This window comes from Oncorhynchus nerka, unplaced genomic scaffold (genome assembly GCF_034236695.1).
Source record: "Oncorhynchus nerka isolate Pitt River unplaced genomic scaffold, Oner_Uvic_2.0 unplaced_scaffold_1533, whole genome shotgun sequence".
In the NCBI taxonomy this organism is placed as follows: Eukaryota; Metazoa; Chordata; class Actinopteri; order Salmoniformes; family Salmonidae; genus Oncorhynchus; species Oncorhynchus nerka.
In genome coordinates, this window is record NW_027039781.1 from 45,284 (window position 1) to 59,648 (window position 14,365).

The window sequence follows — 14,365 nt, forward strand, 5'->3', positions numbered from 1 at the left end:
TCTGTCTGTCTCCTAATGATGTTGTGTTGGTTCAGGACAGGATGTGTCTCCTAATGATGTTGTGTGGGTTCAGGACAGGATGTGTCTGTCTCCTAATGATGTTGTGTGTGTTCAGGACAGGATGTGTCTGTCTCCTAATGATGTTGTGTGGGTTCAGGACAGGATGTGTCTGTCTGTCTGTCTGTCTGCCTCATAATGATGTTGTGTTGGTTCAGGACAGGATGTGTCTGTCTGTCTGTGTATGTCTGTCTCATAATGATGTTGTGTTGGTTCAGGACAGGATGTGTCTGTCTCCTAATGATGTTGTGTTGGTTCAGGACAGGATGTGTCTGTCTCCTAATGATGTTGTGTGGGTTCAGGACAGGATGTGTCTGTCTCCTAATGATGTTGTGTGTGTTCAGGACAGGATGTGTCTCCTAATGATGTTGTGTTGGTTCAGGACAGGATGTGTCTCCTAATGATGTTGTGTGGGTTCAGGACAGGATGTGTCTGTCTGTCTGTCTCATAATGATGTTGTGTGGGTTCAGGACAGGATGTGTCTCCTAATGATGTTGTGTGGGTTCAGGACAGGATGTGTCTCCTAATGATGTTGTGTTGGTTCAGGACAGGATGTGTCTCCTAATGATGTTGTGTGGGTTCAGGACAGGATGTGTCTGTCTGTCTGTCTCATAATGATGTTGTGTGGGTTCAGGACAGGATGTGTCTGTCTCCTAATGATGTTGTGTGGGTTCAGGACAGGATGTGTCTGTCTGTCTCCTAATGATGTTGTTGGTTCAGGACAGGATGTGTCTGTCTCCTAATGATGTTGTTGGTTCAGGACAGGATGTGTCTGTCTCCTAAATGTTGTGTTGGTTCAGGACAGGATGTGTCTGCCTCATAATGATGTTGTGTTGGTTCAGGACAGGATGTGTCTGTCTGTCTGTCTGTCTGTCTGTCTGTCTGTCTCCTAATGATGTTGTGTGGGTTCAGGACAGGATGTGTCTGTCTGTCTCCTAATGATGTTGTTGGTTCAGGACAGGATGTGTCTGTCTCCTAATGATGTTGTTGGTTCAGGACAGGATGTGTCTGTCTCCTAAATGTTGTGTTGGTTCAGGACAGGATGTGTCTGCCTCATAATGATGTTGTGTTGGTTCAGGACAGGATGTGTCTGTCTGTCTGTCTGTCTGTCTGTCTGTCTCATAATGATGTTGTGTTGGTTCAGGACAGGATGTGTCTGTCTGTCTGTCTGTCTGTCTGTCTGTCTCATAATGATGTTGTGTGGGTTCAGGACAGGATGTGTCTGTCTCCTAATGATGTTGTGTGGGTTCAGGACAGGATGTGTCTGTCTGTCTCCTAATGATGTTGTTGGTTCAGGACAGGATGTGTCTGTCTCCTAATGATGTTGTTGGTTCAGGACAGGATGTGTCTGTCTCCTAAATGTTGTGTTGGTTCAGGACAGGATGTGTCTGCCTCATAATTATGTTTTATTGGTTCAGGACAGGATGTGTCTGTCTCCTAATGATGTTGTATGGGTTCAGGACAGGATGTGTCTCCTAATGATGTTGTGTGGGTTCAGGACAGGATGTGTCTGTCTGTCTCCTAATGATGTTGTGTTGGTTCAGGACAGGATGTGTCTCCTAATGATGTTGTGTTGGTTCAGGACAGGATGTGTCTCCTAATGATGTTGTGTTGGTTTAGGACAGGATGTGTCTCCTAATGATGTTGTGTTGGTTCAGGACAGGATGTGTCTCCTAATGATGTTGTATGGGTTCAGGACAGGATGTGTCTCCTAATGATGTTGTGTTGGTTCAGGACAGGATGTGTCTGTCTGTCTCCTAATGATGTTGTGTTGGTTCAGGACAGGATGTGTCTGTCTGTCTCATAATGATGTTGTGTTGGTTCAGGACAGGATGTGTCTGTCTGCCTCATAATGATGTTGTGTTGGTTCAGGACAGGATGTGTCTCCTAATGATGTTGTGTTGGTTCAGGACAGGATGTGTCTGTCTGTCTCCTAATGATGTTGTGTTGGTTCAGGACAGGATGTGTCTGTCTGTCTCATAATGATGTTGTGTTGGTTCAGGACAGGATGTGTCTGTCTGCCTCATAATGATGTTGTGTTGGTTCAGGACAGGATGTGTCTCCTAATGATGTTGTGTTGGTTCAGGACAGGATGTGTCTCCTAATGATGTTGTGTTGGTTCAGGACAGGATGTGTCTCCTAATGATGTTGTGTTGGTTCAGGACAGGATGTGTCTCCTAATGATGTTGTGTTGGTTCAGGACAGGATGTGTCTCCTAATGATGTTGTGTTGGTTCAGGACAGGATGTGTCTCCTAATGATGTTGTGTTGGTTCAGGACAGGATGTGTCTCCTAATGATGTTGTGTGGGTTCAGGACAGGATGTGTCTCCTAATGATGTTGTGTTGGTTCAGGACAGGATGTGTCTCCTAATGATGTTGTTGTATGGGTTCAGGACAGGATGTGTCTCCTAATGATGTTGTGTTGGTTCAGGACAGGATGTGTCTGTCTCCTAATGATGTTGTGTTGGTTCAGGACAGGATGTGTCTCCTAATGATGTTGTGTGGGTTCAGGACAGGATGTGTCTCCTAATGATGTTGTATTGGTTCAGGACAGGATGTGTCTGTCTCCTAATGATGTTGTGTGGGTTCAGGACAGGATGTGTCTCCTAATGATGTTGTATGGGTTCAGGACAGGATGTGTCTCCTAATGATGTTGTGTGGGTTCAGGACAGGATGTGTCTCCTAATGATGTTGTGTGGGTTCAGGACAGGATGTGTCTCCTAATGATGTTGTGTGGGTTCAGGACAGGATGTGTCTCCTAATGATGTTGTGTGGGTTCAGGACGGTGTTAACGCAGCCAAGCGGAGCCTGCAGATGGACATCCAGACAGCCGTGCATAAGATCTACCAGCAGCTGTCTGTCACGCTGGAGAGAGCCCTGCAGGCCAACAAACATCACATAGGTGAACATCACATCATTACAAAGCAGGGTTCTTCTATACAGCTCCTGGAGAACAACTGTGTGTGCAGGCTTTCGGTCCAGCCCTGCAGTAAACACAGCAAGTCTGCGCAACCAGTTGTTCTTCAGGACGTAGTTGAAGACCACCGCTATAGAGTAACTCCCCTTTCCCTCGTTTGCCTCTCACCGTCGTCTCCCTCTCTCTCCCCCGTCCCGATGCGGAAAGACACATTTCAGTTGACCCCATTCAGTTGGACAACTGACTCGGTATCTCCCCCCCTCTTTTTTCCCCCCTTTCCCTCGTTCCAGAGGCCCAGCAGCGCCTCCTGCTGGTGACAGTGTTTGCCCTGAGCGTGCGTTACCAGTCTGTGGACGTGTCCCTGGCCATATCCAGTGGCCTCCTCAATGTGCTGTCACAGCTGTGTGGCACAGAAACCCTGCTGGGACAACCACTCCAGCTGCTACAGAAACCAGGGGTGTCTCAGCTCAACACTGCCCTGAAGGTGGCCTCCACACGACTCCTGCAGATACTGGCCATCAGCACCGGGTAAGACAGGGGCTCTCTGCACTAACAAAACTGTTAATCTATGTTACGGATTTGTGTGTCGTCAGGTGCGTCGTGTCTGGTTTATCTATAGGGCCGGTTTCCCGGGTCCAGATCAAGCCTATTCCTGGATTTAAAAAAGGACTTTCAATTTGAGATTGTCCTTCGAGTATGATTCTTAGTCCTGTAGGAGGCGCAACCATGAAACCCTACACAGAAAGACTGTTGATGCATGTTTCTGTCTCTGTGTGACTGACTTGTCTCCGTGTCTCTGTGTGACTGACTTGTCTCCGTGTCTCTGTGTGACTGACTTGTCTCTGTGTCTCCGTGTCTCTGTGTCTCTGTGACTGACTTGTCTCTGTGTGACTGACTTGTCTCCGTGTCTCTGTGTGACTGACTTGTCTCCGTGTCTCTGTGTCTCCGTGTCTCTGTGTCTCCGTGTGACTGACTTGTCTCTGTGTCTCTTTGTGACTGACTTGTCTCTGTGTCTCCGTCTCTCTGTGTCTCTGTGTGACTGACTTGTCTCCGTGTCTCTGTGTCTCCGTGTCTCCGTGTCTCTGTGTCTCCGTGTCTCCGTGTCTCTGTGTCTCTGTGTGACTGACTTGTCTCCTTGTCTCTGTGTCTCCGTCTCTCTGTGTCTCTGTGTCTCCGTGTCTCCGTGTCTCTGTGGGGACTGACTTGTCTCCTTGTCTCCGTGTCTCTGTGTGACTGACTTGTCTCCGTGTCTCTGTGTCTCCGTGTCTCTGTGTCTCCGTGTCTCTGTGGGACTGACTTGTCTCTGTGTCTCCGTGTCTCTGTGTCTCCGTGTCTCTGTGTCTCCGTGTGACTGACTTGTCTCCGTGTCTCCGTGTCTCTGTGTCTCTGTGTGACTGACTTGTCTCCTTGTCTCTGTATCTCCGTGTCTCCGTGTCTCTGTGTCTCCGTGTCTCTGTGTCTCTGTGTGACTGACTTGTCTCCTTGTCTCTGTGTCTCCGTGTCTCCGTGTCTCTGTGTCTCCGTGTCTCTGTGGGGACTGACTTGTCTCCGTGTCTCCGTGTCTCTGTGTGACTGACTTGTCTCCGTGTCTCTGTGTCTCCGTGTCTCTGTGTCTCTGTGGGACTGACTTGTCTCTGTGTCTCCGTGTCTCTGTGTCTCCGTGTCTCCGTGTCTTTGTGTGACTGACTTGTCTCTGTGTCTCCGTGTCTTTGTGTGACTGACTTGTCTCTGTGTCTCCAGGACGTACGCAGACAAGCTAGGACCCAAGGTGGTCCAGTCCCTGTTGGACTTGCTGTGTAGCCAGCTGAAGAACCTTCTGTCCCAGGCAGGAGTCAGCCTGCTCACTGCCGACCCAGGGAAGAACCAGGAGAACCAGGACAAGAAGTCTGAGGATGGAGCCGACCCAGAGAAGACAGACTTCAGAGGTGGGAGGAGGACTGTGTGTCATGCAGCATTGACAGGAAGTCTCTTTGGATCAAGGAACGATGATTTAATACATTAGGAGGAGGATTGTCTGCCAGGATGGGAGTAATAGTGATGGAAAGGTTACTAGTGATTTGGCTGACTGGAATCGGTTGATTGGCTTGATCTGGGTTTTTTTTTTCAAATAGATTTTTCCCGGGAACTTCTAAAGTCAATACAGATGGTAGTGGTGAAGTGGCATAAAGATGGCTGGATTCAGACATGACGTCATTGTTTTGAAACGGCACCGTGTAGAGCTTCACTCTGTAATATGTTGTTGGTGGAGTGGAAACAGCACCCTGTAGAGCTTCACTCTGTAATATGTTGTTGTTGGAGTGGAAACAGCACCCTGTAGAGCTTCACTCTGTAATATGTTGTTGTTGGAGTGGAAACAGCACCCTGTAGAGCTTCACTCTGTAATATGTTGTTGTTGGAGTGGAAACAGCACCCTGTAGAGCTTCACTCTGTAATATGTTGTTGTTGTGTTGGAGTGGAAACAGCACCCTGTAGAGCTTCACTCTGTAATATGTTGTTGTTGTTGTTGGAGTGGAAACAGCACCCTGTAGAGCTTCACTCTGTAATATGTTGTTGTTGGAGTGGAAACAGCACCCTGTAGAACTTCACTCTGTAATATGTTGTTGTTGGAGTGGAAACAGCACCCTGTAGAGCTTCACTCTGTAATATGTTGTTGTTGTTGGAGTGGAAACAGCACCCTGTAGAGCTTCACTCTGTAACATGTTGTTGTTGTTGGAGTGGAAACAGCACCCTGTAGAGCTTCACTCTGTAATATGTTGTTGTTGGAGTGGAAACAGCACCCTGTAGAGCTTCACTCTGTAATATGTTGTTGTTGGAGTGGAAACAGCACCCTGTAGAGCTTCACTCTGTAATATGTTGTTGTTGTGTTGGAGTGGAAACAGCACCCTGTAGAGCTTCACTCTGTAATATGTTGTTGTTGTGTTGGAGTGGAAACAGCACCCTGTAGAACTTCACTCTGTAACATGTTGTTGTTGTTGGAGTGGAAACAGCACCCTGTAGAGCTTCACTCTGTAATATGTTGTTGTTGGAGTGGAAACAGCACCCTGTAGAGCTTCACTCTGTAATATGTTGTTGTTGGAGTGGAAACAGCACCCTGTAGAGCTTCACTCTGTAATATGTTGTTGTTGTGTTGGAGTGGAAACAGCACCCTGTAGAGCTTCACTCTGTAATATGTTGTTGTTGTGTTGGAGTGGAAACAGCACCCTGTAGAACTTCACTCTGTAACATGTTGTTGTTGTTGGAGTGGAAACAGCACCCTGTAGAGCTTCACTCTGTAATATGTTGTTGTTGGAGTGGAAACAGCACCCTGTAGAGCTTCACTCTGTAATATGTTGTTGTTGGAGTGGAAACAGCACCCTGTAGAGCTTCACTCTGTAATATGTTGTTGTTGGAGTGGAAACAGCACCCTGTAGAACTTCACTCTGTAATATGTTGTTGTTGTTGTGTTGGAGTGGAAACAGCACCCTGTAGAGCTTCACTCTGTAATATGTTGTTGTTGGAGTGGAAACAGCACCCTGTAGAGCTTCACTCTGTAATATGTTGTTGTTGGAGTGGAAACAGCACCCTGTAGAGCTTCACTCTGTAATATGTTGTTGTTGTTGGAGTGGAAACAGCACCCTGTAGAGCTTCACTCTGTAACATGTTGTTGTTGTTGGAGTGGAAACAGCACCCTGTAGAGCTTCACTCTGTAATATGTTGTTGTTGGAGTGGAAACAGCACCCTGTAGAGCTTCACTCTGTAATAGGTTGTTGTTGGAGTGGAAACAGCACCCTGTAGAGCTTCACTCTGTAATATGTTGTTGTTGTGTTGGAGTGGAAACAGCACCCTGTAGAGCTTCACTCTGTAATATGTTGTTGTTGGAGTGGAAACAGCACCCTGTAGAACTTCACTCTGTAACATGTTGTTGTTGTTGGAGTGGAAACAGCACCCTGTAGAACTTCACTCTGTAATATGTTGTTGTTGTTGTGTTGGAGTGGAAACAGCACCCTGTAGAGCTTCACTCTGTAATATGTTGTTGTTGGAGTGGAAACAGCACCCTGTAGAGCTTCACTCTGTAATATGTTGTTGTTGGAGTGGAAACAGCACCCTGTAGAGCTTCACTCTGTAATATGTTGTTGTTGTTGGAGTGGAAACAGCACCCTGTAGAGCTTCACTCTGTAATATGTTGTTGTTGTGTTGGAGTGGAAACAGCACCCTGTAGAGCTTCACTCTGTAATATGTTGTTGTTGGAGTGGAAACAGCACCCTGTAGAGCTTCACTCTGTAACATGTTGTTGTTGTTGTTGGAGTGGAAACAGCACCCTGTAGAGCTTCACTCTGTAATATGTTGTTGTTGGAGTGGAAACAGCACCCTGTAGAGCTTCACTCTTTAATATGTTGTTGTTGTGTTGGAGTGGAAACAGCACCCTGTAGAGCTTCACTCTGTAATATGTTGTTGTTGGAGTGGAAACAGCACCCTGTAGAGCTTCACTCTGTAATATGTTGTTGTTGGAGTGGAAACAGCACCCTGTAGAGCTTCACTCTGTAATATGTTGTTGTTGTTGGAGTGGAAACAGCACCCTGTAGAGCTTCACTCTGTAATATGTTGTTGTTGGAGTGGAAACAGTACCCTGTAGAGCTTCACTCTGTAACATGTTGTTGGAGTGGAAACAGCACCCTGTAGAGCTTCACTCTGTAATATGTTGTTGTGTTGGAGTGGAAACAGCACCCTGTAGAGCTTCACTCTGTAATATGTTGTTGTTGGAGTGGAAACAGCACCCTGTAGAGCTTCACTCTGTAATATGGTGTTGTTGTTGGAGTGGAAACAGCACCCTGTAGAGCTTCACTCTGTAACATGTTGTTGTTGTTGGAGTGGAAACAGCACCCTGTAGAGCTTCACTCTGTAATATGTTGTTGTTGGAGTGGAAACAGCACCCTGTAGAGCTTCACTCTGTAATATGTTGTTGTTGGAGTGGAAACAGCACCCTGTAGAGCTTCACTCTGTAATATGTTGTTGTTGTTGTGTTGGAGTGGAAACAGCACCCTGTAGAGCTTCACTCTGTAATATGTTGTTGTTGTGTTGGAGTGGAAACAGCACCCTGTAGAACTTCACTCTGTAACATGTTGTTGTTGTTGGAGTGGAAACAGCACCCTGTAGAGCTTCACTCTGTAATATGTTGTTGTTGGAGTGGAAACAGCACCCTGTAGAGCTTCACTCTGTAATATGTTGTTGTTGGAGTGGAAACAGCACCCTGTAGAGCTTCACTCTGTAATATGTTGTTGTTGTGTTGGAGTGGAAACAGCACCCTGTAGAGCTTCACTCTGTAACATGTTGTTGTTGTTGGAGTGGAAACAGCACCCTGTAGAGCTTCACTCTGTAATATGTTGTTGTTGGAGTGGAAACAGCACCCTGTAGAGCTTCACTCTGTAATATGTTGTTGTTGGAGTGGAAACAGCACCCTGTAGAGCTTCACTCTGTAATATGTTGTTGTTGGAGTGGAAACAGCACCCTGTAGAACTTCACTCTGTAATACTCTGTAATATGTTGTTGTTGTTGTGTTGGAGTGGAAACAGCACCCTGTAGAGCTTCACTCTGTAATATGTTGTTGTTGGAGTGGAAACAGCACCCTGTAGAGCTTCACTCTGTAATATGTTGTTGTTGGAGTGGAAACAGCACCCTGTAGAGCTTCACTCTGTAATATGTTGTTGTTGTTGGAGTGGAAACAGCACCCTGTAGAGCTTCACTCTGTAACATGTTGTTGTTGTTGGAGTGGAAACAGCACCCTGTAGAGCTTCACTCTGTAATATGTTGTTGTTGGAGTGGAAACAGCACCCTGTAGAGCTTCACTCTGTAATATGTTGTTGTTGGAGTGGAAACAGCACCCTGTAGAGCTTCACTCTGTAATATGTTGTTGTTGTGTTGGAGTGGAAACAGCACCCTGTAGAGCTTCACTCTGTAATATGTTGTTGTTGGAGTGGAAACAGCACCCTGTAGAGCTTCACTCTGTAATATGTTGTTGTTGGAGTGGAAACAGCACCCTGTAGAACTTCACTCTGTAACATGTTGTTGTTGTTGGAGTGGAAACAGCACCCTGTAGAACTTCACTCTGTAATATGTTGTTGTTGTTGTGTTGGAGTGGAAACAGCACCCTGTAGAGCTTCACTCTGTAATATGTTGTTGTTGGAGTGGAAACAGCACCCTGTAGAGCTTCACTCTGTAATATGTTGTTGTTGGAGTGGAAACAGCACCCTGTAGAGCTTCACTCTGTAATATGTTGTTGTTGTTGGAGTGGAAACAGCACCCTGTAGAGCTTCACTCTGTAATATGTTGTTGTTGGAGTGGAAACAGCACCCTGTAGAGCTTCACTCTGTAATATGTTGTTGTTGTGTTGGAGTGGAAACAGCACCCTGTAGAGCTTCACTCTGTAATATGTTGTTGTTGGAGTGGAAACAGCACCCTGTAGAGCTTCACTCTGTAACATGTTGTTGTTGTTGTTGGAGTGGAAACAGCACCCTGTAGAGCTTCACTCTGTAATATGTTGTTGTTGGAGTGGAAACAGCACCCTGTAGAGCTTCACTCTTTAATATGTTGTTGTTGTGTTGGAGTGGAAACAGCACCCTGTAGAGCTTCACTCTGTAATATGTTGTTGTTGGAGTGGAAACAGCACCCTGTAGAGCTTCACTCTGTAATATGTTGTTGTTGGAGTGGAAACAGCACCCTGTAGAGCTTCACTCTGTAATATGTTGTTGTTGGAGTGGAAACAGCACCCTGTAGAGCTTCACTCTGTAATATGTTGTTGTTGTTGGAGTGGAAACAGCACCCTGTAGAGCTTCACTCTGTAATATGTTGTTGTTGGAGTGGAAACAGCACCCTGTAGAGCTTCACTCTGTAACATGTTGTTGTTGTTGGAGTGGAAACAGCACCCTGTAGAGCTTCACTCTGTAATATGTTGTTGTGTTGGAGTGGAAACAGCACCCTGTAGAGCTTCACTCTGTAATATGTTGTTGTTGGAGTGGAAACAGCACCCTGTAGAGCTTCACTCTGTAATATGGTGTTGTTGTTGGAGTGGAAACAGCACCCTGTAGAGCTTCACTCTGTAATATGTTGTTGTTGTTGTTGTTGTGTTCCATAGCGTTGGTGCGTAAGCAGCACACAGCAGAGCTTCACCTGGGAGACTTCCTGGTGTTCCTGAGGCGAGTCGTCTCCTCCAAGGCCATCCAATCCAAGATGTCTTCTCCAAAGTGGACAGAGGTGCTGCTCAACATCGCTGCACAGAAATGCTGCTCAGGTACGGTCCAATCAACTGTATTTGTACAGTTAAAATGCATTATGAAAATCACCAGTCTGTACTTGTAAGTTTAGATGTTTCTTTACATCGACTTCAATATGGGTTAGATATGCACCAGCACAGCCAACCATTTAATATACATCCTGACCGACGTCAGGTCAGAGGTAAGGACTTACATTTACACAAGCCTCCATTTTCACCAGTGTCTTCCTTTCGTTATGTTATTTCTGTCAAAGGTCAGGTCAAACGGATGAAGGTTTATTTGAATCGTGTCTTAGCCCGTTCATTAAACGCTTTTAAAACTTTCAAACTCACACGAGTGCCTGGCTTTTTGGGAAGTTGTTAATGTCGCTTAGCACCTAATTTGCGTAAGATTTTTTTCCTCTTTTTTTTTTGTTGTTGTTGCTTTTCAATGACACAAGTGTTTTTGTTGTTGGTCTGTAGGAGTCCCTCTGGTGGGCAACCTGAGAACTCGTCTCCTGGCCCTTCATGTTCTGGAGGCTGTGCTGCCTGCCTGCGAGGCCAGTGTAGAGAACGACCAGATGACACAGGTACTGGAGCTGTATGCAGAGTGAAGCCTCTCAAAATGACCCACTGGTTAGGTCCTAATAAGAGGATTTGATGAGGTAGCTGGTAAAAAGGTCCTAATAAGAGGATATGATGAGGTAGCTGGTAAAAAGGTCCTAATAAGAGGATTTGATGAGGTAGCTGGTAAAAAAGGTCCTAATAGGAGGATTTGATGAGGTAGCTGGTAAAAAGGTCCTAATAAGAGGATATGATGAGGTAGCTGGTAAAAAGGTGAGGTCCTAATAAGAGGATATGATGAGGTAGCTGGTAAAAAGGTGAGGTCCTAATAAGAGGATATGATGAGGTAGCTGGTAAAAGGTGAGGTCCTAATAAGAGGATATGATGAGGTAGCTGGTGAAAAGGTCCTAATAAGAGGATTTGATGAGGTAGCTGGTAAAAGGTGAGGTCCTAATAAGAGGATATGATGAGGTAGCTGGTAAAAGGTGAGGTCCTAATAAGAGGATATGATGAGGTAGCTGGTAAAAAGGTCCTAATAAGAGGATTTGATGAGGTAGCTGGTAAAAGGTGAGGTCCTAATAAGAGGATTTGATGAGGTAGCTGGTAAAAAGGTCCTAATAAGAGGATATGATGAGGTAGCTGGTAAAAGGTGTGGTCCTAATAAGAGGATATGATGAGGTAGCTGGTAAAAAGGTGTGGTCCTAATAAGAGGATTTGATGAGGTAGCTGGTAAAAAGGTCCTAATAAGAGGATATGATGAGGTAGCAGGTAAAAAGGTCCTAATAAGAGGATTTGATGAGGTAGCTGGTAAAAAGGTCCTAATAAGAGGATTTGATGAGGTAGCTGGTAAAAGGTGAGGTCCTAATAAGAGGATATGATGAGGTAGCTGGTAAAAAGGTGAGGTCCTAATAAGAGGATATGATGAGGTAGCTGGTAAAAAGGTGAGGTCCTAATAAGAGGATATGATGAGGTAGCTGGTAAAAAGGTGAGGTCCTAATAAGAGGATATGATGAGGTAGCTGGTAAAAAGGTCCTAATAAGAGGATATGATGAGGTAGCTGGTAAAAGGTGAGGTCCTAATAAGAGGATTTGATGAGGTAGCTGGTAAAAGGTGAGGTCCTAATAAGATTTGATGAGGTAGCAGGTAAAAGGTGAGGTCCTAATAAGAGGATATGATGAGGTAGCTGGTAAAAGGTGAGGTCCTAATAAGAGGATATGATGAGTTAGCTGGTAAAAGGTGAGGTCCTAATAAGAGGATATGATGAGTTAGCTGGTAAAAGGTGAGGTCCTAATAAGAGGATATGATGAGGTAGCTGGTAAAAGGTGAGGTCCTAATAAGAGGATATGATGAGGTAGCTGGTAAAAAGGTCCTAATAAGAGGATATGATGAGGTAGCTGGTAAAAGGTGAGGTCCTAATAAGATTTGATGAGGTAGCTGGTAAAAAGGACCTAATAAGAGGATATGATGAGGTAGCTGGTAAAAAGGTCCTAATAAGAGGATATGATGAGGTAGCTGGTAAAAGGTGAGGTCCTAATAAGAGGATATGATGAGTTAGCTGGTAAAAGGTGAGGTCCTAATAAGAGGATTTGATGAGGTAGCTGGTAAAAGGTGAGGTCCTAATAGGAGGATATGATGAGGTAGCTGGTAAAAGGTGAGGTCCTAATAAGAGAATATGATGAGGTAGCTGGTAAAAAGGTCCTAATAAGAGGATATGATGAGGTAGCTGGTAAAAAGGTGAGGTCCTAATAAGAGGATTTGATGAGGTAGCTGGTAAAAGGTGAGGTCCTAATAAGAGGATATGATGAGGTAGCTGGTAAAAAGGTGAGGTCCTAATAAGAGGATTTGATGAGGTAGCTGGTAAAAGGTGAGGTCCTAATAAGAGGATTTGATGAGGTAGCTGGTAAAAAGGTGAGGTCCTAATAAGAGGATTTGATGAGGTAGCTGGTAAAAGGTGAGGTCCTAATAAGAGGATTTGATGAGGTAGCTGGTAAAAGGTGTGGTCCTCCTCTAGGTGGTGGAGCGTCTCTTCTCCCTGCTGGCTGACTGTATGTGGGAAGCTCCCATCGCCCAGGCCAAGCACACCATCCAGATGAAGGAGAAAGAGCAGGAGCTGAAACTACAGGTACAGGACTACTCATAATGCTCTCTCTCACTTCTTCTTACTGTTATTATTCTTACTTCTTCTTCTTTCTTTTTCTTTCTTTCTTCTTTCTTTTTCTTTCTTCTTTCTTTTTCTTTCTTCTTTCTTTTTCTTTCTTCTTTCTTTTTCTTTCTTCTTCTTTCTTCTTCTTTCTATTTTCTTCTTCTTTCTTTCTTCTTCTTCTTCTTTCTATTTTCTTCTTCTTTCTTTCTTCTTCTTCTTCTTTCTTTCTTCTTCTTTCTTCTTCTTTCTTTTTCTTTCTTCTTTCTTTTTCTTTCTTCTTCTTTCTATTTTCTTCTTCTTTCTTTTTTCTTTCTTCTTCTTTCTTTCTTTCTTTCCTCTTTTCTTTTTAGTTTCTTCTTCTTCTTCTTTCTTTTTTCTTTCTTCTTCTTTCTTTCTTTCGTCTTTCTTTTTTCTTTCTTCTTCATTCTCTTTCTTATTTTTCTTCCTTTTCTCAGACTTTTTCTTATTATTATTTTTTTCTTCTACTTTGTCTTCTTCTCTGTGAATTAACTGGCTCACAATCTGACTAACTGATTCATCCGTCTGTCCCCAGGGCGAGGAGGAGGATGAGAACCTTCCCATCCAGGAGGTGTCGTTTGACCCGGAGAAGACTCAGTGTTGTGTGGTGGAGAATGGCCAGGGTCTGACCCACGGCAGCGGGGGGAAGGGATATGGACTGGCCTCTACCGGCATCTCCTCTGGGTGCTACCAGTGGAAGGTACAGTACATCTCCTCTGGGTGCTACCAGTGGCATGTGTAAACACGCCTACTGTCCCGTTGCTAACGTTTGAGGGGAAATGGCATGTGAAAACACGCCTACTGTCCCGTTGCTAACGTTTGAGGGGAAATGGCATGTGTAAACACGCCTACTGTCCCGTTGCTAACGTTTGAGGGGAAATGGCATGTGAAAACACACCTACTGTCCCGTTGCTAACGTTTGAGGGGAAATGGCATGTGTAAACACGCCTACTGTCCCGTTGCTAACGTTTGAGGGGAAATGGCATGTGAAAACACGCCTACTGTCCCGTTGCTAACGTTTGAGGGGAAATGGCATGTGTAAACACGCCTACTGTCCCGTTGCTAACGTTTGAGGGGAAATGGCATGTGTAAACACGCCTACTGTCCCGTTGCTAACGTTTGAGGGGAAATGGCATGTGAAAACACACCTACTGTCCCGTTGCTAACGTTTGAGGGGAAATGGCATGTGTAAACACGCCTACTGTCCCGTTGCTAACGTTTGAGGGGAAATGGCATGTGTAAACACGCCTACTGTCCCGTTGCTAACGTTTGAGGGGAAATGGCATGTGAAAACACACCTACTGTCCCGTTGCTAACGTTTGAGGGGAAATGGCATGTGTAAACACGCCTACTGTCCCGTTGCTAACGTTTGAGGGGAAATGGCATGTGAAAACACACCTACTGTCCCGTTGCTAACGTTTGAAGGGAAATGGCATGTGTC

The 14,365-nt window shown here is 45.1% G+C and overlaps 1 protein-coding gene across 1 annotated transcript in view; it reads left to right on the top strand.

The window, feature by feature from the left end:
- The window catches only part of LOC115124218 (probable E3 ubiquitin-protein ligase HERC1), a gene marked incomplete at both ends in the record, with an annotated part of 96,567 nt that overhangs the window by 44,597 nt on the left and 37,605 nt on the right, over positions 1–14,365 (top strand). The window contains 7 exon segments of the mRNA XM_065015299.1: positions 2,839–2,959; positions 3,265–3,502; positions 4,715–4,899; positions 10,083–10,238; positions 10,683–10,789; positions 12,775–12,885; positions 13,460–13,624. Coding sequence (XP_064871371.1) covers positions 2,839–2,959; positions 3,265–3,502; positions 4,715–4,899; positions 10,083–10,238; positions 10,683–10,789; positions 12,775–12,885; positions 13,460–13,624 — 1,083 coding nt within the window.